This window comes from Pan paniscus, chromosome 18 (genome assembly GCF_029289425.2).
Source record: "Pan paniscus chromosome 18, NHGRI_mPanPan1-v2.0_pri, whole genome shotgun sequence".
NCBI lineage: Eukaryota > Metazoa > Chordata > Mammalia > Primates > Hominidae > Pan > Pan paniscus.
Genome location: NC_073267.2, coordinates 67435464 through 67460789, shown reverse-complemented (window position 1 = coordinate 67460789; position 25326 = coordinate 67435464). Strand labels below are relative to the sequence as shown.

The 25326-nt window shown below is 49.8% G+C and overlaps 2 protein-coding genes across 12 annotated transcripts in view; one reads left to right on the top strand and one right to left on the bottom strand.

Annotated features, from left to right (window-relative positions):
- Window positions 1–295: 295 nt before the first annotated feature.
- Window positions 296–13401, bottom strand: SPMIP8 (sperm microtubule inner protein 8). The gene is made up of 8 exons (XM_003823717.4): window positions 13157–13401; window positions 11748–11972; window positions 5440–5501; window positions 4994–5168; window positions 4557–4618; window positions 4277–4341; window positions 3882–3914; window positions 296–2409 (listed from the first exon to the last, which is right to left on the bottom strand). The coding sequence occupies exons 1-8, from the start codon at window positions 13317–13319 to the stop codon at window positions 2379–2381; spliced, it is 816 nt and encodes a 271-aa protein (XP_003823765.1). The 5' UTR covers window positions 13320–13401; the 3' UTR covers window positions 296–2378.
- Window positions 13328–25326, top strand: part of CNGB1 (cyclic nucleotide gated channel subunit beta 1) — a 96911-nt gene continuing 84912 nt past the window's right edge. The window contains exons 1-6 of one of the 11 annotated variants that reach the window (XM_055100782.3): window positions 13375–13762; window positions 14216–14489; window positions 14576–14732; window positions 18612–18731; window positions 22492–22658; window positions 25255–25312. In XM_055100782.3, the coding sequence (XP_054956757.2) occupies window positions 22500–22658; window positions 25255–25312 (217 nt within the window). In that variant the 5' untranslated portion in view covers window positions 13375–13762; window positions 14216–14489; window positions 14576–14732; window positions 18612–18731; window positions 22492–22499. Of the gene's footprint in view, window positions 14490–14575; window positions 14733–16973; window positions 18453–18611; window positions 18732–22491; window positions 22659–25254; window positions 25313–25326 lie in introns of those variants that run through there. The other 10 variants (XM_055100783.3, XM_055100776.2, XM_055100781.3 and 7 more) reach the window with 10 other exon arrangements.

Genomic DNA, 25326 nt, shown 5'->3' with positions numbered 1-25326 from the left:
GTTTCTTCCCCATTCTTGGTTTGGATCTGTCCGGTAGCAGGCAGGCAGTAGAGCCTGGTGGCCACAGGCGGGGGATGGGGATGGGGGGCTTAGGCAGGCCAGCTTCAATTCTTAGCTCTGCCAATCACCAGATCTTGGGCCAGCCACTTAACCTTCCTGAGTCCATTTCATCACCTGTAAAATGGGTGTAAAATTACCCATCTCATGGGGCCTGCAAGCTGGTTAATGCATTGCCTTCCACTTAAAAATAGAAATTGTACGTGAAAGCAGACTCATTTATGCTTATCTACTCTGCATTTCCTTTATTCTTAGGCACACATTTTTTATATTTATATTTTATATAAATATATATTATTACATATATACATATACATATTTATATTTATATATTTTATAATATATTTATATTATTGAAACCAGGATTAAATTTACAATCAGTGGGCAAGAAGCTTTAATTAAATTGCTGGTGTGGGTTGCCATTCATGGGGTTTGGGCTGGGAGAACATGGTCTATGTGTGTACTCATGTGATCACCTCTACTTTCAGGTTCTGATTGGCTGGGCCTGCTGGGCTGGAAGCACTTCAAAGGCAGGGAGGGCATCTTGTCTGTGTCCTCCCAGCACCAGCAAAGGGCCTGGCCCAGGCAAAGCTCTTTAGTGTTCACTGGGCTGTATTCTGGCAGGGACTTGCCCAGTCATACAAGGAAGCAGGGCCAGGAAAAACACCCCAGTCACTTGATGCCATCTGGCAGGCTTCAGCATGTCTGCTGGGGTTCTCTGGCTGGCCCACCTCTCCCAGGCCAGGATTCTAGCATCCCTGCTGTGAGCCCTGGGCAAGTCCAGCTCTTCTCTGAGTTGTCATTTGGAGGGGACACTGGGTGGCACAGAATGTGGCTCTGACACTCCAGGCGGCTCTGCCAGTGGCTTCCCAAGTGCAGTCCCAAAGTGGACACATGATTCTGTACATGATTTCAGGAGGTCTGTGGGTCCCTGAAGCCCCAGGTTTCAGGACGAGAAGTCCTATGCAGGTAGATTTCTAGCTTGGTAGCTATTTATCCTGATCTGGGTCCATGCTTGCCAGCTGCCCACAGGTGGGATGGGAGTAGGGTATCTGAAAGGTCCTGGAGCTAAGCACAGATGCTAGCAGCCCTAACTCCCTGATATGGTTTGGCTGTGTCCCCACCCAAATCTCATCTTGAACTGTAGCTCTCATAATTCCTTCATGTTGTGGGAGGGGGCCAGTGGGAGATAATTGCATCACGGGGGCGGTTTCCCCCATACTGTTCTCGTGGTAGTGAATAAGTCTCATGAGATCTGATGGTCTTATAAGGGAAACGCTTTCGCTTGGCACTCATTCTCTCTTGCTGCCACCATGTAAGAAGTGCCTTTCACCTTCCACCATGATTATGAGGCCTCCCCAGCCATGTGGAACTGTGAGTCCATTAAACCTCTTTCTCTTCCCAGTCTTGGGTATGTCTTTATCAGCAGCATGAAAACAGACTAATACACCCCCTTACCATGCTGGAGATGCTCTTCCCTAGCCCCCTGGATGGCGTTATTCCAGACCTGGGCCAGGAGTCCCCACACTGTCCCCGGGACATCATACCTTCCTTTCACAGGAGTGGCTTGGAATGGATGGTTGGTGGGTAGACAAGGGCTAGTCCTGAAGCTTCATGGATAGAGCAGAGGACTTTTTGCTTAAATGACATGTTTATTGGTGGTGCTTTGGAGAGCGGGGAACTTTCTTCTCTGAGTGGCTTCATGCATCTCATGCAAGTTTAGACTCTACATTCTGTTGCGTCACAGTAATCAAGGCCATAGGCCTGGCCAGCTCCCCTTGCCCCAGCCTGCTCCCACACCTTCAGGGGGACCCCAGGCACAGGGAAGCCCCCCAGAGCACACCAGTATGACAAGAGCTTCAAAAAGGCACCTAAAAATAGCTTTCTAGCCCCTCCCTTTCTTCTTAGGGCTCAAATTCAGGATCTGAAATGGAGGGGGCTTGGGTGTGGGGCTGCAGGCAAGGGGCCGGAGCACACCTCTTGCTCTTGGACCTCAATTCTGTCTGGACCTTGCGGCTTACACCCTGACTCTCAAACCAGGTCACCAAACATTTTTCTCCAACCCCCCACTAGTCCTCCAGGAGTTGGCCGGGGATGGGCAAGGGTAAGATACTGTCATCCTGTGGCCCTGACCTTCTCCCAGGCTGTGCAACACACACAGACAGAGACAACTGCGTGTGTCTCTAAGGGAACATTAGGTTTATTTCTAGTTAGGCTGAACTCCTGGGGAGATGGCTGGTGCCACCATAAGTCCTCGGTCTGGCCAGGGGACCTGAGGTGGCACTGTCCGGCAGCCTGGGAGTCAGCCTCCTTTCCAAAGATTAATGCCAGGGGGTCAGGTAGTTGACACGACTGTGGAGAGAAGTAGGGGTGAGGTGGGGGTTTCCAGGGTGTCCTAGGGGAAAAATCAGGCTTTTCCCCTCTAGGATCTGAAAACACAGCTTCCAGCCAGCCTCTATGTGGCTCAGGAGACTTCAGTGGCTCCCTGTTTTCTGTATTTTCAGCTGTCCTCCTTAGCTTTCAAGCTAACCTCCCTCCTTTGACTGTGCCTCATCCTTCTCTCCCATTGATACCTAACTATGAACAGCTTCACCCATTTTTCAATCATTTAGTGAACCTACTCTGTTAGGCATCATATGGTAGCAAAACCCAGAAACGTTTCCCCGTGTGGGAGACGGGAAGGCTAGTTTCTGTCAATAATGACAGTGCAATAGTCTGAGTATTGCACTCAATACTCAGGGACACAAAGGTAGTGACCAATGGGAGGGAGTGTGAGCCGGTGGGGAGAGGCAGAGGGTGGGGGAAGACTTCAAGGAGGATGGCACATCTGGGCTGGGCTTTGAAGAGCATGAAGGAGGCCGGGCACCGTAGCTCACGCCTGTAATCCCAATACTTTGGGAGGCTGAGGTGGGTGGATCATGAGGTCAGGAGTTCGAGACCAGCCTGACCAACATGGTGAAACCTCATCTCTACTAAAAATACAAAAATTAGCCGAGCTTGGTCGCGCGAACCTGTAATCCCAGCTACTCAGAAAGCTGAGGCAGGAGAATTGCTTGAACCCGGGAGGCGGAGGTTGCAGTGAACTGAGATCAGGCCATTGCACTCTAGCCTGGGCGACAGAGTGAGACTCCGTCTCAATAATAATAATAATAATAATAATAATAATAATAATAATAATAATGGCACGAAGGAGTTTTCCAGGCAGAGGAGGAAGGGACATCTAGGCGCTGAAACAGCACAGGCAAAGGTGTGAAGAGTGCTTGGTCTGCTGGGTTTCGGGGGAGTCTAGTCTTGCTGGAGTGTACAAAGTGGGGCCGGGAGGGTGAGAGATGGCTTAGTTATGAAAATGTTTGAGTATCCTGCAACCTCTTGCAAGAGGTGCTTATCTTGGAGATAAGAACTCTTGTTCTTATCTTATCTCTTTACTTGTGGGGCGACCCTGCCGGGAAGACCACTTAGCCCCCTCCCTTAGGGCCTCTCCGCACCCTAAAAGGCAGATTCTTGGCTCTCTCCCTTGTGTTTCTTATTTGTCTGTTTTCTCTCCTTCTAGGTAACATCCTCGCCCTATCCTTTTGGCCTCCTCCAGTCAAACCTGGTGGGATGTGGACCCCCTCCCGCGTCCACCCCCACCCCAGTGGGCTGCACATTTGCCAGGGGCGGATCTCTCCAGAGCGAAGCAGCTCGCGCCCTCCCAGGAGGGCCCCTCCTCCTCGCCAGGCCTCGCTGGGGCAGGGGGGTTTCAGAGTCAGGGAGCCCCGAGGCTGTCCCCAGCAGTCGGATGGGAACGTGGTTGGCTGTGGGGCGGGACAGGACCGTTCCCCTACCTGTAGCTGGAGCCGAAGCTTCGGAAAGTGTTCCTGGGAAAGAACGGGGCGGGTGAGCACGAGATGGGAAGGGGCGACCCTCTCTGGGCGCCTCACTCGACCTCGGGAGCCACCCCCTCTCCCCGCCATCCCTCCTGAAGGGTTCCATGGCGCCTTCACCCAATGCGAACGCCTCCACTCCGCAAGGGTGGAGTTGTCAGGGAGGGCAAGGTGCTCCGTTTAGTAGGAATTACACATGTATTCATTTGAAATTGCAATTTGTTTCTGGTGTATTGGAGCCAATTTTTCCCAGTTCTCACGTTTTCAAGGGGCATTGCCTGTGCGCTAGGAAAGCGGCCCAGACCTCATCCTCCCTCCCCCAGATATGGGGTCCCCGGGCGCGTGGCGTCACTTACAGGGAGTCGAAAGGCAGGGGCTTCTGTCCGTAGCGGTCCAGGCTGGGGTTCTGGTTGAGGCAGTACTGAGACGGGCAGCAGGGATAGGGGCGCAGTGAGTCGGGGGAGCACGGACGCCCTGCCCACGCCCCACACAGGGCTTCCTGCTAGAGACCGTGGTCCTGAAGACTGGGAGGCCCTGCTCTGGGTCTCCTCCCCCCTCAACCCCCGGCTTAAGCCGCTCCCCACCAGGACCCCCCTCTCCCCGCTCAGGGACGGGTCTGCCCGCAGCGCTCCCTACCCGCCAGGTCTGGGTCACGTCGGGCTTCAAGTACCGCACCGCGTAGCCGCTGAGACCCTCCGCTGCGAACAGAAAGCCCCTCTCGAGCGCTCATCCGCCCCCCAGGACAAGCCCCGCCTCCTCATCTAAGCCCCGCCCACAATCCAGCCCCACCCACACGTGTTCGGAGAACAGGTCCCGCCTCCGCTGCCCCACCAGGGCAAAGCCCCCGCCCCGAAGGCTCCGCCTGGCTCCGCCCCCTCCCCAAGGGCAGTCCTGCCTCCAGATCCGCGCGCACGTCTCGGCTCCACCCACCGCAAGTGCCACAGCTTCATCTCAGCGGCCCCGCCCTGTTTCTGCCTGGCCCGCCGCCTGCGTTCCCGTCCGCAGTCCACGTTCCCTGCTCCAGCCCCGCGGCCCACCTGCCCGGTAGTTCCTTCAGCGGCCCGTAGACTGACCTCGCTTCCTCAGGCAAGGCAGCTTGAACTCCCCGGCCGAGGACACGAAGTGGGACCAGTCCTCGATGGCGCGCGTGAAGCAGGGCCAGTCCACTCGGTTGATGCCTGGCGCGATGGGCGCCAGCTTTCCCTCGTGGTACCTGTTGCGAAGCTTCTGGCCTGTCGCGGTGATGTCCTGACAGGGCCACGGGGGTCAGGCCCGCGCGGCCGTAGCCGCAGGAGCCTAGGGAAGCCATCCCAGTCCATCCCAAAGGCCTCAGTTGACAAGTGGCCCGGTGCATTGGACCGAGGGGGCGCCCGAAGTCTTGAACCCGGATGGGGTGATGTGGGGAGCGGGAGTCCCAAGCAGGCACCTGAGAAGGTGCGCGGGGTGTAGATCCCAGGACCAGAGGTGCTTGGGGCTGGTGCCCCTTAGCAAACCCAAGGGCAGGGCAAAGGACACTCACCAAACACTGCAGGGGTTTGTTGGGGACCCCAAGGAGTGTAAAATGGGCGTTGTCAAATTCATCTGTTGAAACAAGAGAAAGGGAGAAGAGGTGTCTCCTTCACCAGTGGTCAGAGGTCATAGGAGAACTTTGGCCCACACTGTACTTTAAAAATTTTTTGAGGCCGGGCACGATGGCTCACACCTGTAATCCCAGCACTTCAGGAGGCCGAGGCGGGTGGATCACTTAAGGTCAGGAGTTCCAGACCAGACTGGCCAACATGGTGAAAACCCATCTCTACTAAAAATGCAAAAATTAGCCAGGCATGGTGGCGAGCACCTGTAATCCCGGGTACTCGGGAGGCTAAGGCAGAAGGATCACTTGAGTCCAGGAGGTCGAAGCTTCAGTGGTCATGCCACTGCACTTCCACCTGGGTGACAGAGCAAGATCCTGTCTCAAAAAAAGAAAAAAAAGGCTGGGCACGGTAGCTCACACTTGTAATCCCAGCACTTTGGGAGGCCAAAGCGGGTGGATCACTTGAGCTCAGGAGTTCGAGACCAGCCTGGGCAACAAGGTGAAACCCTATCTCTACCAAAAATACGAAAAATTAGTTGAGCGTGGTGGCACGCGACTGTAGTCCCAGCTACTAGGGAGGCTAAGGCACGAGGATCACGGAATCCGGGAGGTGGAGGTTGCAGTGAGCTGAGATTGCGCCACTGCACTCCAGCATGGGCAACAGAGCGAGACTCTCTTAAAAAAATTTTTTTTAATTTGACAACTTAAAAAAATCTAAGATAAAATAGTATTCACATCTTACCCTTTGCAACAGAATAAAACTCCAAAGATTCCAATGTAAAAAGTGAACATGGGCAAATTCTTTTATAATCTTGGGATGGGAAAGGCCTTAATAATTTTAATTAAAAATCCAGAAGCTTTAAAGAAAAGATTGATAAGTTAAATACATAAAAATAAACTTCTACATGGCAAAAACAAATGTCAAAAAACAAATGGAAAAAATATTTCCACTTATTTTACAGATATTAATATTAATATTAATTAATATTCCTTAATATTGAAAGAGTGCCTAGAAATCAAGCAAAACAAAAAATGTCAGGTATGGTGGCTCGAGCCTGTAGTCTCAGCTACTCAGGAAGCTGAGGCAGGAGGATTGCTTGAGCCCAGGAGTTTAAGGCTGCAAGTGAGCTGTGATCATGCCACTGCCCTCCAGCCTGGGTGGCATAGCGAGACCTTGTTTTTAATAAATAAATTAACAAGTTGAGGAATTTCTCTATACAAGAACTCCAAGGTGCAGACGGGTATATACAATATGCTACCATTTGCTTTAAAAAAAATTTTTTTTTGAGACAGAGTCTCGCTCTGTCGCCCAGGCTGGAGTACAGTGGCGCGGTCTTGGCTCACTGCAACCTCCGCCACCCAGGTTCAAGCGATTCTCACGCCTCAGCCTCCCGAGTAGCTGGGATTACAGGTGCGTGCTACCATGCCTGGCTAATTTTTGTATTTTTAGTAGAGATGGGGTTTCACCATGTTGGCCAGGCTGGTCTCGAACTCCTGACCTCAAGTGATCTGTCCACCTCAGCCTCCCAAAGTGCTGGGATTACAGGCGTGAGCCACTGCGCCCGGCCTACTGTTTGCTTTAAAATGGTAGACTAAACATAGACTGTTGGAAACAGAGAATATATATTCAGGTCATCACCTTAACCAAATAATCAAACTTAGCATCACAAATAATGTGAAAATGAAATTCTGTGCCTCCTGCTGCAGCATTATGGCAAACACGGCATCTGTTGCCTGTGAAAGATTCTGGCCAGCAGTGTTTAACCTGGTGATTCAGGTCTCTACACCTAGCTGCTGGTTTACAGAAAATAGATTAACAAGATAAGAAACACCATGAAGAAACAGTGGCTCAAATTCACCATATGGGACTGTCTACAACACAACTGTTGGAGACTTTAAGAAGTCAGTATGATGGTGGGCAATGGAAACTGGGTGGACTGTTTTAGACTAAGACGAAAGACATAACAAGTAACTGAAATAAGTAATCCTAGATTGAATTCTTGTTCCAAAAAATCATTTTAAAGCCAGAAAAGACATCTTTGAGGGCAATTGGGGAGATTTTAATATGGTCTGGATATTAGATGTTGTAGAAGTATTGTTAGCTTTCCTAGGTGTGATAATGGTATTGTGTCATGTAGAAGGATGTTTTTGTCATTGGGAGCTGCTTGCTAAAGGGTGTCCAAGAATGTAAGAGAGAGGGCGAGAGAAACAAAAATATGGCAAAAATCAACTGAAGCAGGAGGAAGGTGGTGGGTACTCATAGTAGTATTCTTTCAACTTTTCTCCATTTGAAAATGTTTATCATGTAAACTAAAAATAAAATCCTGAGGTCTCCGCAATGTATTGACTGAGCGGACCCCCCTCTTGGCTAAGGGGATCCCCCAAAACCTTGAAAAACTGAGTTCCCAGCCATAATGGGACAGGAGGTCAGACATGCTTCATTCCACCCCTGCCTTTTTGCGGTTTAGACACAATAAATGACCAGCATTAATGTTAAACTAGCAATCACAAGGCCAGGTGCGGTGGCTACGCCTGTAATCCCAGTGGTTTTGGAGGCCAATCACTTGAGGTCAGGATTTTGAGACCAGCCTGGCCAACATGGTGAAACCCCATGTCTACTAAAAATACAAAAATCAGCTGGGCGTAGTGGCACACGCCTGTAGTCCCAGCTAGCTACTCAGGAGGCTGAGGCAGGAGAATCACTTGAACCGGGGAGGCGGAAGTTGCAGTGAGCCGAGATCGCGCCACTGCACTCCAGCCTGGGTGACAGAGTGAGACTCTGTCTCAAAAAAAAAAAAAAAAAAAAAAAAGAGAAAGAGAGAGAGAGAGATTACAAGACTAAGAGAACAGACTCTTTGTGGCAATAAGATACCAAATTATTATTATTATTATTATTATTATTATTATTATTATTGAGACGGAGTGTCACTCTGTTGCCCAGGCTGGAGTGCAATGGCGCGATCTCGGCTCACTGCAACCTCCGCCTCCTGGGTTCAAGCAATTCTCCTGTCTCAGTCTCCCAGTAGCTGGGATTACAAGCACACACTACCACACCCGGCTAATTTTTGTATTTTTAGTAGAGACAGGGTTTTACCATATTGGTCAGGCTGGTTTTGAACTCCTGACCTCAGGCGATCCACTTGCCTTGGCCCCCCAAAGTGCTGGAATTACAGGCGTGAGCCGCCGCGCCCGGCCAAGATACCAGATTATTAACAGGACCTAAGGCCATGCCAGGCAAGGGTTAAGTCACGCACCCCTACACTTAAAGAATAAACTACAGGCTGGTCGTGGTAGCTCACGCCTGTAATTCCAACACTTCGGGAGGCTGAAGCTGGAGGATCACTTGAGCCCAGAAGTTGGAGACCAGCCCTGGCAACATAGTGTAACCCTGTCTCCACACAAAACAAACAAACAACAACAACAGCAACAAAAATAGCCTGGCATAGTGGTGTGTGCCTGTAGTCCCAGCTACTCAGGAGGCTGAAGTGGCAGGATCACCTGAACCTGGGAGGTCGAGGCTGTAATGAGCCATGTTTTTGACATTGCACGCTAGCCTGGGTGATGGAGAGAAACTCTGTCTAAAAAAACAAAACAAAACAAAATGAAAAGCAAAACACAAAAATAAATAAGCTATGTTTTAATTGCCATGAGGTTTTTCTTTTTCTCTAGCCCTGGACTTGAGATAAGCAATATTAAAACAATTACATCTCATACAGCTCACAGATGCTGATGAACTGACCCCCTGATCCACCAGCCACAGCTATGCCTTTGATTGCATAAGAGGCTGATTTCAGTAACTTTCTCCAGGTAAGAAGACCACCAACCATGGACTGGTCCTGCCCAGCATACAGAGGCTGCTCACTTGCTGGGCTTCGCGTCCTGAAAAGAACTTTTGACGTATAGGGACTAATTGTAATACATTTAAAGGTTAAGTCTCCACCTCAAAGCGAACATGGGTTGTATGTTACATGCATGTTTGTTCAATATGCCCATGTCAGTACTATCTTCATGAATATTCATAGCTCCTCCTATAAACTATTGAATATGTATGTTTAGCCAACCCTTTGAACACAAAGCTCTTACCCAACCCCTCCTCCTTTGACATGCCTATCTTTGGGCTTAAGCTGGACGCACACTTTCCAGCCTGTAGGATGGCCACCTGGCAGCTATAACCCCTTGTAAGAAATAAAGTCTCCTTTTCTAAACTTATACATTTATTTTTATTTTTTGAAGATGGAGTCTCGCTCTGTCACCCAGGCTGGAGTGCAGTGGCTCCATCTCGGCTCATCGCAACCTCCACCTCCCAGGTTCAGGTGATTCTCCTGCCTCAGCCTGGGAGCTGGGATTATAGGCACCCGCCACCCCGCCAGGCTAATTTTTGTATTTTTAGTGAAGACGGGGTTTTACCATGTTGGCCAGGCTGGTCTCGAACTTCTGACCTCACGTGATCTGCCTGCCTTGGCCTCCCAAAGTGCTGAGATTGTGGGCGTGAGCCACCGTACCCTGCCTAAATTTACAAATTTCTGAGTTTTCAGTTAACAGTAATAAAAAGTTGGGGAGCAAAATAACATGTGTTTATATTCCCATTAGTAAACCAGGGAGAGACATCAGAAACTAAGAATGTTGGCGGGGGGTGGTTACCTGTATGCGGGGGCAGTGGGAGTGAGCCTTGTTGCTGTGCATATTGTTATAGCATTTTGAGCTTTGAAGTTCTGACTATTACTTTTACTTAAAGCATATGCTTACAATAAAATACATATCTACATCAGAGCTTTCCTTAAAAATCTAGATTCCTGGCTTCTCTCGGAAGCGGGAAATTGGAAGAACTGGTGACCTGGCTGGCCCCTCCAACATAGCACAGTCTGTGGGGAACCCCGTGGCTGCCATTTAAATAGGGCAGGTGTGGGTGCCCCTTTTCCCTGTGGAGTTTTCCTTCCCGACAGCCTCCTCACCCACTTCCCTCACTTGTGTTTCCCATCAGGGCCCGTGTGGCAACTCTGGGAATCTCCGTGCGGTCTCTGACACCCTCAGCCCACCTGTCACCCAAGCTGGAGCCTAGGTATGGGCCTGCACTCCCCCTGTTCGGCCTCCTACCCTGCCCCGCCTGCACCTACTCCTGTTGACTTTATCTGCTAAATACCTTCTAAATCCCTCCACACGCAAGCTCCTCAGTCCATGCGGGGTTATTCACTAGGCCCGTGGGGCTCTTTTGCCCTGAAGGCCCACACGTCCTCCTCTCCTGCATGGGGGCTGTGAGGAGAGGTCTTTCTCTCTCTTTTCCACATACAGAGATGCTTGGGCAGAAGTTGTTACTGTTATGACTCCTACCACTGCACCTGTCAACCTCTGTCCAGTTCTCTCTCCATTGATTACAACAGGCTAGGCACAGTGGCTCATGCCTGTAATCTCAGCACTTTGGGAGGCCAAGGCAGGAGGATCGTTTGAACCAGGAGTTGAGACCAGGCTAGGCAACATAGGGAGACCCTGTCTCTACAAATAATTTTTTAAAATTAGCAGGGCAGGATGGCACGTGTCTGTGGTCCCAGCTATTCGGGAGGCTGAGATGGGAGGATCATTTGAGCCTGGGAGGTCGAGGTTGCAGTGAGCTGTGATCATGCTACTGCACTCCAGCCTGGGCGACAGAGTAAGACACTGTCTTCAAAAAACAAAACAACAATAACAACAATGGCATCAGCAATACTTTTTGAACACCTATTATGTGCCAGGCACTACTCTAAGTGCTTTTTTTTTTTGAGACAGAGACTCACTCTTGTTGCCCAGGCTGGAGTGCAGTGGCGCGATCTCGGCTCACTGCAACCTCCACCTCCCAGGTTTAAGCAATTCTCATGCCTCAGCCTCCCAAGTAGCTGGGATTACAGGTGCCTGCCACCACGCCTGGTTAAGTTTTGTATTTTTAGTAGAGATGGGGTTTCACCATGTTGACCAGGCTGGTCTCAAACTCCTGACCTCAGGTTATCAGCCTGCCTTGGCCTCCCAAAGTGCTGGGACTGCGCCCAGCCTCTAAGTGTTTTTTGTGCCTTATCTCCTTCTAACCCCACAACAACACTTTGAGGCAGGCCTTGTCAATTATCCTCATTGTACTGAGCAGTAAACAGAGGCTCAGACCTGGCCAAAGTGTCCTGGGCAGGGAGCAGCAGAGCTGGGACTGGCCTCTTTCATCCTTGCATCTGTCTCCCTCTTTCCTGAAACCATCTGCCCCTTCCCCAAAGGGGATCCTACACTGGTGGCCTAACCTTTGCGGCAGTAGGTGGTGGACTGGCAGTGCTCATCAGGAAGGCAGGCCTTGACGGTGTCCCTGTCCATGTGGCGCAGGGTGGGCAGGGCTGGGTGGTAGAGCTGCTGCTTCACGCCCGCCAGCTGGTTGCGCTGCCGCTCCATGGGAAGCAGGATGGCCGGGGAGGCATACACATGTGTGGAGCCATCGTCCCAGGGCATCAGGTCGATGATGCGGGCCATAGCTGGGGGGCAGAGGGTTCTAAGGGGCTCACCCTGGGCTCATGCCGGCCAGACACCCTTCTCTGCATGAAAACAACCTTGGCCAGTGCCGATGTCTACTTGCCAAACATTTATTTAGCACCTACTGTGTGCCAGGCCATTTTTCTGGAGCTCAGCATGAGGTGGCAGGAACATTCAGATAACAGAAGATAACAGAGACAACCCTCCCACTCCCCTTCCAACACACACACACACACACACACACACACACACTCACACTCACATTGTGCCATGGCTGTGAGGGAGGTCAGTACAGAGTGTGTGTTTCTGGGGAGGCTGGGGTTGGGACATTCAAGGAATGGTCTAAAAGAGGTGGTATTTGAGTCTATTCGTTTTTTTTTCTTTCTTTCTTTTCTTTTTTTTTTTTTTGAGACAGTCTCACTCTCCTGCTCAGACTGAAGTACAGTGGCACCATCTTGGCTCAATGCAACCTCTGTCTCCTGGGTTCAAGTGATTCTCCTGCCTCAGCCTCCTGAGGAACTGGGATTATAGGCATCCACCACCACATGTGACTAGTTTTTGTATTTTTAGTAGAGACGGGGTTTCATCGTGTTGGCCAGGCTGGTCTCGAACTCCTGACCTCAAGTGATCCACCCGCCTCAGCCTCTCAAAGTGCTGGGATTACAGGTGTGAGCCACCTTGCCTGGCGAGTCTATTCTTAAATAATAAGCAGGAAAGTGCAGCAGCAAGTGGGTTCAGAATGTAGCTTAGTATGCCGTATACCTCTGGGTGAATAATTATGGACTTGCCCTAGCTAAGATATTTACCCAAAATTCTACAGATTGACTCAGAAAGATTTTCAGGAAGGGGAGCAACATGATATATTTAAACTAGAAAAGCATTACTGGATATCCAGTGCCTCCCTTTAAAAAGCAGATAGTCCCAGGAGCCTTTCAGTCATTTACACTTTAGTGAGAATTTGTTGAGACAGCTTGCTTTCTTCCTGACCCTGAGTTAGAGGTGAGAGGTGGAGGTGGGAGCTAGGGTGGCAGGAGGAGAGAGGACCTTAGATCATGGAGGAGCAGGGAGGGGGCATGGTGACAAGGCATGGGGAAGCTGCCTTAGGGGATGTGACTGCCTGGGGAGGGACAGGGAGGGGGATCACGGATATGGGGAAGAGAGCAAGGGCTCCCTGCTTCTGACTCACCAATAGCAGCTACCTTATCTGTAGGGCCCAGGCCCAGGTGCACAGGCTTATAAGGACTTTCAGTTCTTTGACTGCTCAATGGGCAGAAGAGGAAGGGAGGTGGACGAGCCCTTATTATGGACAGCAGCAGAATAAAGGAACATTGTGCACAGACAATGCCCATTGCAGCCTGATTCTGAGGCACCCACTCCTTAGCAACCCTGGCAACTACAGGCTCTAACAAGAGCCTGTGCCAGAATTCCTATGCTCTGGCCACTCCCTTCCAGCCTTCCTGAAGGCTGTGGTCTCCCAGGCCTCAGCACAGGCCAGGCATCTTGGGAAATGTCAGATGGGGAGCTGGGGTTCCCTGGAGGTAGTCAGGCCAAGGCAGGCCAGAAATGGCTACTGAGCCCACTGCAGGCTGTGTAATCCTGGGCTAATTACCGCCTCTCTCTGGGACTCAAGGCTCTCCTCTGTGTTAGGCAAGGACTCTAGGATCTGCCGTTAGGAGGATCTGGATGCTGAGAGGGATCTCCCCTCCCTGGAACCCTCAGGGAAGAGGGCACTGCACTGTCTGCCAGCCCTTGAGTCTCCAGGAGTGGAGATTAGCTGTGGCCAGTATCCAGGGTAAGCGTGAGGGGATCAGGGAGAGTGGTGGCCTCAGCAGGCCAGGGATTAGCAGATGATACTCCACCCTCAGCCCCTGCAGGACGGCAGGCTCCCAGAAAAGCCAGGCTGTGAGTGCCCAAGGCCAACACCCCAAAGCCCTGGGGCCTGCCCACCATCCTGGTCACAACCATTAGAGACAGACCCCCAAGGTGAGGAAACCCCAGGAGATCCTAACTTATTTGCATATATTGGCATGTGCTTTGCATATACCTGCCCAGGGGCTGAACCTGATGGGTCTTGGAGCCCCTCCTGTGAAATTCTTGTAGGATTTGTTTCCCCAGTTGCTCCTCCTCCAGTGCTCCATACAGCTTCCAGAACAGCATTCCTAACTGCTACCCCTTACAAAAAACCTTCCCAGAGTTGACTCCATTCACCACCCCACCCCCAATTTATTTCTTGACTCTTTTAAAGTTATAAAACAGAAGAAATACAGAAAGTGAATAAATATCTAATGTAACTAATAATTTACAAAATGAGACCCCGTATAACTACCACCCATCCTGGTCAAGACATGGAGTACTACTTTTAAAACAGTTTAGCAGTTTCTTAAAAAATGAAACAGAAATGTACCATATGATTGGGTCATCTGGAAGATTCTACCCCAGGAGGCTTCCCAAGAGAAATGAAAGTATATTGTGAGGCACGATGGCTCACACCTGTAATCCCAGCACTTTGGGAGGCTGAGGTGAGCCGATCACTTGAGGTTGGGAGTTTGAGACCAGCCTGGCCAACATGGTGAAAACCTGTCTCTACTGAAAATACAAAAATTAGCTGTGCGTGGTGGTGCAAGCCTGTAATCCCAGCTACTCAGGACGTTGAGGCAGGAGAATCGCTTGAACCTGGGAGGCGGAGGTTGCAGTGAGCCGAGATCGCAGCATCGCACTCCAGTCTGGGCGGCAAGAGCAAGACTCCGTCTCAAAAAAAAAAGGTATATATCTTCACAAAGACTTGCACACAAATGTTCATAGCAACATGATGTATCGCCAAAAAGTGGAAACAACCTGTGTCCACTGATGAGTGGATAAACTGGTGCGTCTATACCATGCAATACTCTTGGGCAATGAAAAGAAATGAAGTTCTGATACAAGCTATGAGGTGGATGAACCTCATAAAACATTACGCTACATCAAAGAAGCCAGATGTGAAAACTCACATATTGTATGACCCATTTATATAAAATGTCCAGGAAAGACAAATCTATAGACACAGAAAGCAGATGTGTGGTTGCCTGGGACTGGGGTGTACGAATGAAGAGTGGTTATCATCTGGCGTGAGGGGTCTTACTGGGGCAATGGGAATGTTCTAAAACCAGATGTGGTAAGAGTTGCACAGTTCAGTCAATGTGGTAAAAATCATGAGTTAGGCCGGGGCGGTGGCTCACGCCTGTAATTCCAGCCCTTTGGGAACCCCGAGTGGGTGGATTGCTTGAACCCGGGAGTTCGAGACCGGCCTGGGAAACATGGCGAAACCCTGTCTCTACAAAAAATATGAAAATTAAATGGGCATGGTGGCATGTGCCTGTGGTCACAGCTACTTGGGAGGCTGAGGTGGGATAATCACTTCAGCTCAGAAGGTCGAGGCTGCGGTGAGCTATGATCACGCCACTGCACTCCAGCCTGGGTGATAGAGTGACACCCTGTCTTAAATAAATAAATAAATAATAAGTAATATAAAAGTCATTGAGTTGTATACTTACCATGGGTGAACTTTATGGCATATATATTCCCATAAGCTTGTTTTGAAAAATAGATGCCAGCCAAGTTAGTAAAAGAAAGCAAGACATTGGCCCTGCCAGTCCCTAGAAGCTTCCACATATGCCTTCCCAATTACAACCCCCAACCCAGCAAGAAGGAACCACTCTCCCATCTTGTAGTACAACCTGTGCTTTTATTTATGGGCAACTATGGAAAACTTTATTTAACAACTCTAGGCTTTATAGAAAACTAGAGGTGGCAAATGTACTTGTGTGTGTAGCCATAGACAGGACAGACTAATTTTGCCTTTTGGAAATTTTGTATGCATGGATCACTGGGGTCTTCTTTTGAATCTGGCTTCTTTCTCTCCATATATATGCACATGAGATTCATCCAAACTTTAGCCACTGTGTGTGGCTGTGTTTTGCTCATTTTCCCCACCCTAGAGCCCACTACTGTTCCCTCAGGCTCATCTAATTTTCCCTCCTTCCCACTCTGCAGGGGCTCCAACTGCCTCTAAGTTGCCCAATCTCAGGACGCATTTCAAGTCTCAGCTCAGACAGTGGCCCCTTGGATCATTCCCTCACCCCAACACAGCCACTACTCTTGGCTTTCACCTCACCCCATGCTTCTGCTTCTCCATCCCCATCCCTGGCAGCTCCTTCAGGCTCCTTTACCAGCTCCTGCTCTTTTTGCATCCTCTGAGTGAGCCCAAGTGTTCCAGGTGCCACCTCTGGTCGTCTTTGTTTCCTTGGGTTTCCGAGGTGATATCAGTCAGTCCTGTGGCTTTAAGCATCATCTGCAAGCTGAGGCCTCCAAAATTTCTATGTCCTGTAGACCTCTCCCTAAGTCACACACACACACACACACACACACACACACACACACATTTCAACCTGGATGTCTCTCAGACTTTTTTTTTTTTTTTTTTTTGCTTAGGCTGGAGTGCAGTGGTGTGATCTTGGCTCACTGCAACATCCACCCGCCGGGTTCAGGCAATTCTCCTGCCTCAGCCTCCAGAGCAGCTGGGATTATAGGCACCTGCCACCACACCCGACTAATTTTTGTATTTTTAGTAGAGATGGAGTTTTGCCATGTTGGCCAGGCTGGTCTTGAACTCCTGACCTCAGGTGATCCACCTGCTTTGGCCTCCCAAAGTGCTAGGATTACAGGCGTGAGCCACTGCACCCAGCCTCTCTCAGACATCTTAACAAAGTAGTGCTCATGATTTTCCCTCCAAAATTCTTCCTCCAAACTTCCAGCCCCAGGCTTCTTCTTTTCAGTACATGTGTAAACCAGCCTGGGGTGGTTTACTGGTTCACCCACTAAACCAGCTACCCAGTTTCCCAGGGTGAGCCCCTCAATGCCCCCCTTTTTCCTCCCCTTTCCCTTCTATCTGTACTCCCACCAGCATAGTCCAAGCCCCATCATCCCTCCCGTCAGGCTGCAGGCAAGGGCGAATGTCACCTGTGTTACTCTCAGGCCCAAGCAGAGCAGAAGGGCTTGCTGCTGTTCCTTGGGGAGGAGCTCTGACCCCTGCAGCCTGGCATATTTGTAGGGAAGGGTCAGGGAGTACATTGAGCTTTACCGTTGGGGTCTGGCCTTGCTGGCAGAAAGAACTTTCTTGTGAATCACTTGCCATGTAGAGGTTGCATTATCAGAGGTCTTGAAGCCCAACACTGGAGGGGAAGCCAGGGGTCATCCAGTCACCAATCAGCTTGTCCCTCCGCAGCCTCCTGACCAGTTTCCTGTTTCCATGCTTGCCTGCTACACAGAGCCACACAGGTCATGCCCAGCCCCTGTTCAAAACCATCATCTAAAACTACACTCCTTCCTGTGGCCTACAGTCTCACAACATCTGCCCCTGCCCTCTGTCAACCTCATCTCCCACCACTCTCCCCTGCACCCGCTAAGCTCCAGGCTCCCCGGGTCCCATTCTGCTCCTCAAGGCTCATTCCAGCCTCAGAACCTTTCTCGTTGCAGTGTCCTTTGCCTGGAGCACCACTCACCCAGCTTTTTTCACAGCTGAGTCTTTCTTACTTTTCATGTCTCAGTTCAAATATACATCCACCTCGTCATAGGGGCCTGCCTACCTGCCCCCACTGCCCTCCACAACATGCTTCTGCCCTGTTTGTTTCTTTTATGGCACTTAGCATAATTTGCAATATTCTTTATTTGTCAGTAATCTCCTCCATTGGAATGTAAGCTCCATGAGGACAGGGCCTATGTCTGTCTTGCTCAGTGTGCCAAGGCTGGCACACTGCCAGGCACAAAGGAAGAGCTCTAGGCCAGGTGCAGGGGCTTACATCTGTAATCCCAATACTATGAGAGGCTGAGGCAGGAGGATTGCTTGCATCCAGGAGTTTGAGAGGTTGAGGCTGCAATGAGCTGTGATTGCACCACTTCACTTAGCCTGAGTGACAGAGAGAGACTGTGGCTTAAAAAAAAAAAAAAAAAAAAAAGGAAAGGAAAGGAAGAACTCTAGAAATGGTGCGGATAATTAAGTCAAGTCCTGCCCTTTGCCAAATATCTCTCAGGGCCACCACACTGAGCCCCTCTTCCTTGGGCCCTGTCCCTTGCACCCTCTCCTCCTAGATCTCTGTATCCCTTCAAGTGTCCAGCCTCAGTTCACAGGGCAGGTCAGATGCCTCAGTCATCTGCCGGGTCTTGGATCCATCCTCAAGGCCCAGGCCTGGGACACAGCCTTTCTGGCAGAGCCCAAGGCAGGGCTGCTGAGACCCTGCCCAGAGAAGACTCTAAGCCGGAAAGAACCTGCCTGCGTCCTGGCCTGGGGGCTGGAGAGTTGGGGTACACCTCTTGCCACTGCTGAGTGGGAGCTGACAAGCCCCTGCTACCATGAGGAGTCTCCAGGCATCACATGGGAACTCCAAGCTGTTATTCTCCCATCAGCCACTCCGTGTCTTGGCCAAGGTGTTTGGGAAGCCAGGCCCCTGGTAAGCCAGGCAGGTCCCCTGGCAACCCATGGTGCTCCAAACCTGGGCCATGCAGGAGCCCTTCCCTGGGGCCCACATCCTTGCTGGACCCTGGGAGTTGGGGGGTGCTGCTGATTTCCTGGGCATCAACAGCCTCTTTTCTCCCCCGCCCCCATTCAGCACCTGCTAATCCTTTGCACACGGCCCAGCTACTGCCAATTAATCTTCCTTGTGTCTGAGGGGCCAGCTACGAGTGGCAGCAAGAAGGCAATTCCTGGCTGGCGGTTGGCATCTAAGCAGGTAACTCAGGGTGAGGTGGAGGCTCGGTGGGACCCCGAGGGGATCCCCATGTTCTCCCTCTAGAAAGGCATTTAGGTAGGACCAAACTGGCACGGTGGGAAACCTGTGGCTTCCCTCTGTCTGGTGGAGCTCGGACTTTAGCGGGCATCAGAATTTTCAGGACAGCTTGTACAATGCAAATTCCTAGGTCCCCCAGGAGGACTTGGGGGACCTAGGAATCTATATTTTCACTAGCTCTCCAGAAGACTCTGGAAATGCTGGTGGTGCAACACCATGGCTCGCCGAGCTGCCACTCGTGGGTCCCCCTTCCCACCTGAGCCTCCCTCATCAAAGTGCAGTCAGCAGGGACACGGGTGAAAGATGGGAGGGACCTGCAAAAATTCTCATTTAGGAGGAAAAAGAAAAATGGGGGATCGGGGAGGCTTCCTTAGTCATTTCCAGAAGGTTTAGAAATGCAAGCGAGAATTGCTGCCTGCTGGGAAGGGTCTACAGGCCTGGCCCGCGGAAGAGGCCAACACTCGGCAAATGCCACGACTACCTGGGAATACATGTGGGGCAGCTGGAATCGGGCAGACCTGAGTGTAAACTCAAGTTGGCCACTGCTGGCTGTGCTGCTTCAGGCGATTCTGTTGACCTTTCTGTGCTACATAATGAAAATTCTTATTTTACTGAGTGCAGGGGCGGGGCGGGGCGTGGTGGTGAGAGCGAGGATGAGTATGATCATGGGTAGAATGCACTTAGCTCAGCTCTGGCTCTTGGGGCTGCCTGGGGCTGGCTGGGGTCAGTGAAATCTGCTATCCCAACATATGAACTCTGGCAGTCCCGACCTGGGAAAACATTGTGTCTGTGCCCCCACCTTCAGGGAAATGGAAGACCAGAGGGGTCATGTCTGGCCCAAGTTCATTTTTTGGGAGGCTGAGCCAGGGATCTGACACTTAGAGCTGTGTTCCCACCACAGCCTCTCGTGGGAGAGGCTGGGCTGCTGATGCCAGAGTGGGAACAGAGGTCAGGGCTGTAAGTAGAGGACAGGCAGCACAGCCGCGGGCTCTGGGGAGCTGGGCTTGGGGGCAAGGATCCTGGGCCTGGGCTGCTCTCTTCAGCTGGGGCCAGGGTCCCTGGCAGAAAGGGGCATACAGACCCTCTGCCAAAGCCCGGGTTGCCCATGGCTGGGAGAGGGGTGGGGCACACTCATGTGGGGCAAGAACACATCTAGGGCTAGGAGTTAGCACACACTGACCTGCACGCTGCGCACTGGCCAGGCCATCCTGCAGGGGTTCAGTCATAAGGGCTGGGGCTCCCCATTCCCCAAGGAGAAATCAACCAGAAACAACCTGTACTTAAGGTAGGACTGAAATAACACAGTATATCATGAAAAAAGGCTTACCTGGCATTTTATCTTTTTCTTTCTTTCTTTTTTTAAAATATAGCACTATAAGCATTTTATTTTAGTTTTGAGACAGGGTCTCACTCTGTCGACCAGGCTGGAGTGCAATGGTTGAGTGCAATCTCCACCTTTTGGGCTCCGGTGATTCTCGTGCCTCAGCCTCCCGAGTAAGTGGTACTACAGGCACGTGCCACCACGCTGGGCTAATTTTTTGTATTTTTGGTAGAGACAGGGTTTCATCATGTTGCCCAGGCTGGTCTCGAACTCCTGAGCTCAAGCGATCTGCCTGCCTCAGCCTCCTGAAGTGCTGGCATTGCAGGTGTGAGCCACACCATGCCCAGCCTTTTTGTTTGTCTGTTTGTTTTTGAGAAGGAGTCTTGCTCTGTCGCCCAGGCAGGCTGGAGTGCAGTGGCACGATCTCGGCTCACTGCAACCTCTGCCTCCCGGGTTCAAGTGATTCTCCCACCTCAGCCTCCGGAGTAGCTGGGATTACAAGTGCACACCACCACACCCAGCTAATTTTTGTATTTTTAGTGGAGATGGGGTTTCACCATGTTGGCTAGGCTGATCTCGAACTCCTGACCTCTGGTGATCTGCCTGCCTTCACTTCCCAAAGTGCTGGGATTACAGGCGTGAGCTACCACAACAGGCCCATTTTTTTTTCTTTTTTTGAGACAGGATCTTGCTTTGTTACCCAGGCAGAAGTGCAGTGGCGTGATCACTGAAGCCTCGACCCCTTGCCTCAGCCTCCTGAGTAGCTGGGACTACAGGCGCACACCACCATAACAGGCTTTTTTTTTTTTTTTAAATAGAGACAGGGTCTTGATATGTTGCCCACAGTGGTCTCGAACTCCTGAGCTCAAGTGATCCTCCCATCTTGGCCTCCCAAAGTGCTGGGATCACAGGCATGAGCCTCTGCACCCAGCCCATTTTATCTTAAAAATTAAAAAATGATGAACATAGGTTAAGTTTATCTTAAGACAGATTTTCCACTCATGTAATTACTCATAATGAATATTTTTACTTATAATGAGATTATGTAGTACATGCATATTACACAATTAGTGTTTTCATTTGATACCATGTAATAGTCATAGTCAACATTTATTAAGCCCTCGGCATGTGCCAGTCACTGTTCTGAGTATGTTACATTTATTATTATTATTATTTTTTTGAGACAGGATCTCACTCTGTCACCCAGGCTGGAGTGCAGTGGCACGATCTTGGTTCACTGCAACCTCTACCTCCTGGGTTCAAGAGATTCTCATGCCTCAGCCTCCTGAGTAGCTGGGATTACAGGTGCCTGCAACCATGCCCAGCTAATTTTTGTATTTTTAGTAGACAAGGGGCTTCCCCATGTTGCCAGGCTGGTCTGGATCTCCTGACCACAAGTGATCCACCCACCTCAGCCTCCCAAAGTGCTGGGATTATAGGTGTGAGCCACTGCCCTTGGCCTGAGTATGTTACACTTATCAATTAATTTTATCCTCACAATTAGCCCATGAGGTAGGTACTATTAATATCCCCATTTTACAGACAAGCAAACTGAGGCACAGAGACATTAACTGATCTGCTCATGACTTGACTTCAGAGCAGGCACATCTTCTTGCTAGCTCAATTAGACTGCTTCTTTCTTTTTAATGCCTCCATAATATTCTATTATTGGGTATAGTGTAACTTATTTAATACATGCCCCTCTTAGAGATGAATATTTAGTTACATGTAGGTACTTTCCAATAACCAGTCTCCTCTTGATGAATATTTGGGTGTTTTTCATCTTTTGCTATAACATTGTTGCAACCAGCTTCTTTGTACACATATATTTATGGCCTTGAGTAATTCTATAAGGTAAATACCTAGAGATATAATTGCAGAAATATATACACACACACATATCTGTGTGTATATATGTAATATGTATGTGTATATGTATATCAAATATATATATGTATGTGTATATATATTATATATTTTTTGAGACAGGGTCTCACTCTGTTGTGCAGGCTGGAGTACAGTGGTGCATTATGACCCACTGCTGCCTCGACCTCCTAGGCTCAAACGATCGTCCCACCTCAGCCTCCTGAGTAGCTGGGACTACAGGAGTGAGCCACTACACCTGGCTAATTTAAAAAATATTTTGTAGAGACGAGGGTCTTGCTGTCTTGCCCAGGCTGATCTCAAACTCCTGGATTCAAGCAATCGGCCCATCTCAGCCTCCCAAATTGCTGGGATTACAGGTGTGAGCCACTGCACCCAGTCAAAATGTTTTTAAAGTTGATGAAGGAAAAGGAAATGTACAACTCATAAGACTGGCCCATAACTGGCGGGAGCTACTGTGAGTGCTCCAGGGAGGGCTAAGGACTCTGTCTCCTGCAGGCATCAGGATGTTGGGCTGGGTCCAGAGGGTGCTGCCTCAGCCCCCAGGGACCCCTCGGAAGACCAAGATGCAGGAGGAAGAGAAAGTGGAACCAGAGCCAGAGACGGAGGCGGAGGTGGAATCAGAACTGAATCCTGAGGAGGCCGAGACAGAGTCCGAGTCCATGGTGAGAGGTAGAGCGGGAGGAGGGGCAGGCCGGCCTCGCTGCTCAGGGTCTTCCCAGTTTGGGCCATCTGCTCTCCAGGGACTTTCTACAGCAGAAAAGGTTGGCATCAGAAGGAAAAGTGGGGGTCACAGGGTCCCACACTTGTTCGAGTGAGAAAACTCAGGTTCAGACAGTGGGTAGGGCTTGCCCAAGGCTAACATTTTCTGTAAAAGGATAGATAGTAAATATTTTAGGCTTTGTGAGTGATGCTATCTCTGTTAATTACTCAACTCTGCCATTATAGTGTGAAAACAGTTATAGGTAATGCATGAATGAATGAGCATAGCTGGGTTCCAATAAAATTTTATTTATAAAAACAAGCAATAGCCTAGATTTGGCCCACAGGTCGTATTTTGCCAACCTCTAGAGTTCAGAACAGAGCTACTCACAGGAGCCAGTCCATGAACTGTTTATTACTAGTCCATGATGATTAAACAGTTTGTACCAGAATGTAAATCTACTCTGTAGCTAAGTACACTGATTAGTTTAGTTGCTATTTATTTTGTACCAAGACTTTCTCAATGAAGGAAGCAGTGCATTGATAAACATTCTGGTGCAAACTGCTTAATCATCATGGACCAGTAACAGTTTGCAGACTGGCACAGATCCATGGACCACACTGTGGAGTATTTCTCCAGAACTTTTCTTCTGCAACCCATCCATTCAGGAGCTGGATGACAACTAATTCAGCAGCTCAATTCGACACATTTGATTTAGCTTCTAATTGATGCCAGGCCCTGTGGTCAGTGCTGAAAGCATAAAGATGAATAGGCATTGCCCCAGGGACTCAGCAGACAAGAGCCCAGCCAGTTCATTCTGCCAAGAGACACAGGTGGAGAGGAGGGAATGTGGTGAGTCTCAACATTGGCCTCAACTCTCCCCTTCTTGGGGAGCCAAATAAGTGTGTCAGACCAAACTATGGGAGCTCAGAAGAGGGAGAGTCATCTTAACTTTGGAGATTGGAGGCTGATGGGGGAGAGCTTCTTAGACGCAGAGGGTGGAGCAGAATTTTAACTGAGGGAGATGGAGAGGCTGGGCATTCCTGGCAGAGGAAAGGCTGTTACTAGAGAAGAGCAGGGTGTGTTTAGGAACCAGGTATAGGGTGTGCGTATGCATGTGTATATGTTGCATGTATATACACATATATGTACATATATGTGTGTAGTGTGCCCTTGATATGTCTGTGTGTGCACACATGTATTTGCACAATGGGTATGCATGACAATGTATGTGAACATGTATATGTACATGAATGCATGTATATGTGTTTGCACATATGTTTATGTGCACATGTATTAGTATGTCTGTGGTTCCATGTGCTTGTGTGACATGCTAGTGTGTATGTGTATGTATGTGTCTACATATTTCTGAGTATGTGAGTGTACTCATGTATTTCTATGTATCTGCATGTTTGTGCATCTGTGAATGTGTCATGTGTATGTGTATATACACATATTTGCCTGTCTCCACATGTGTATATATACACATTTTGTGTCTGTGCATGGATGTTCATGTATATTTAGGTGCAGAAACCTGTGTGTATATGCATGTCCATATGGACATGCTTCTGTGTATGTGCAAACATGCACATGTGTGTGACTGAGCATATGTGTGTATACTCATATTTCTGCACCTGTATACATCTGCAATGTACCTATGCATATGTGCATGTTGTGTGTCTGTACACCGGCAGTTATACGCATGTATGTATCTGTATGAATGCATGCGTGTATATGCACGTTTGCGTATGACTGTATGCACATATATGTGTGTTGGGGCATGCATGCATATGTACATACACATGTATATGTACATATGTTTTTGCCTGTACGTGTGTGCACATGCACTTATTTTTGTGTCTGTGCATGTGTGTATATATGCATGTTGGTATTTGTGTGTCATTGTATACATGCATATGTATGTGTATATATGCTCACATTGTATGTCTGTTCATGTATGTATGTGCATGAGAGTGAGTATGCACACATTTATGTGTCTGTGTATGTATGTGCATGTATATTTGTTTGTACATACACATAAGTGCATGTAGTAGCAGGAGGTGTGGCTGCAGAGGCAGGTGAAAGGCAGATGGCAGAGGCCAAACTCCACCTAGCTACTAGGGAGGAATGGAAAGTTTGGGCCAGAAGGAGAGGGAGAGCACTGGCGGAGGATGAGGGGCATGGGCTCCTCTCACCTCCCTCTTCCCCTCAGCCAGCCCCAAGGCTTCATAACTATCTCTAAATGGTCCTTTCTCCTCTCAGGCCACTGAAGTGGGGCAGCCTCCTGGGGATGTTGTAGGCCTGGGAGGCTTGGAGGCCACCTTGGACCTTGGGGGATGTGAGGGCCCCCAGCCCCAGATGAGGGGTCCCTGGGGCTAGGAGGAAGGGAGTATCCCAGGTGGAAGGTAAGGCCACCAGGATTTACAGAGACGATCCTGAGGAAAGAGTCGTTCAGGTCTTTTGTGGGGCAGGGATCCCTTGAGGGAGAATCAGGCTGCCCCTGTACAAACCAGGCTGGTCTCACCTAGGACTTACATGATCCTGTTCGAACCCTCTAGCCCCCCGAAGAGTCATTCAAGGAGGAGGAAGTGGCTGTGGCAGACCCAAGCCCTCAGGGTGAGTGCGAGTGC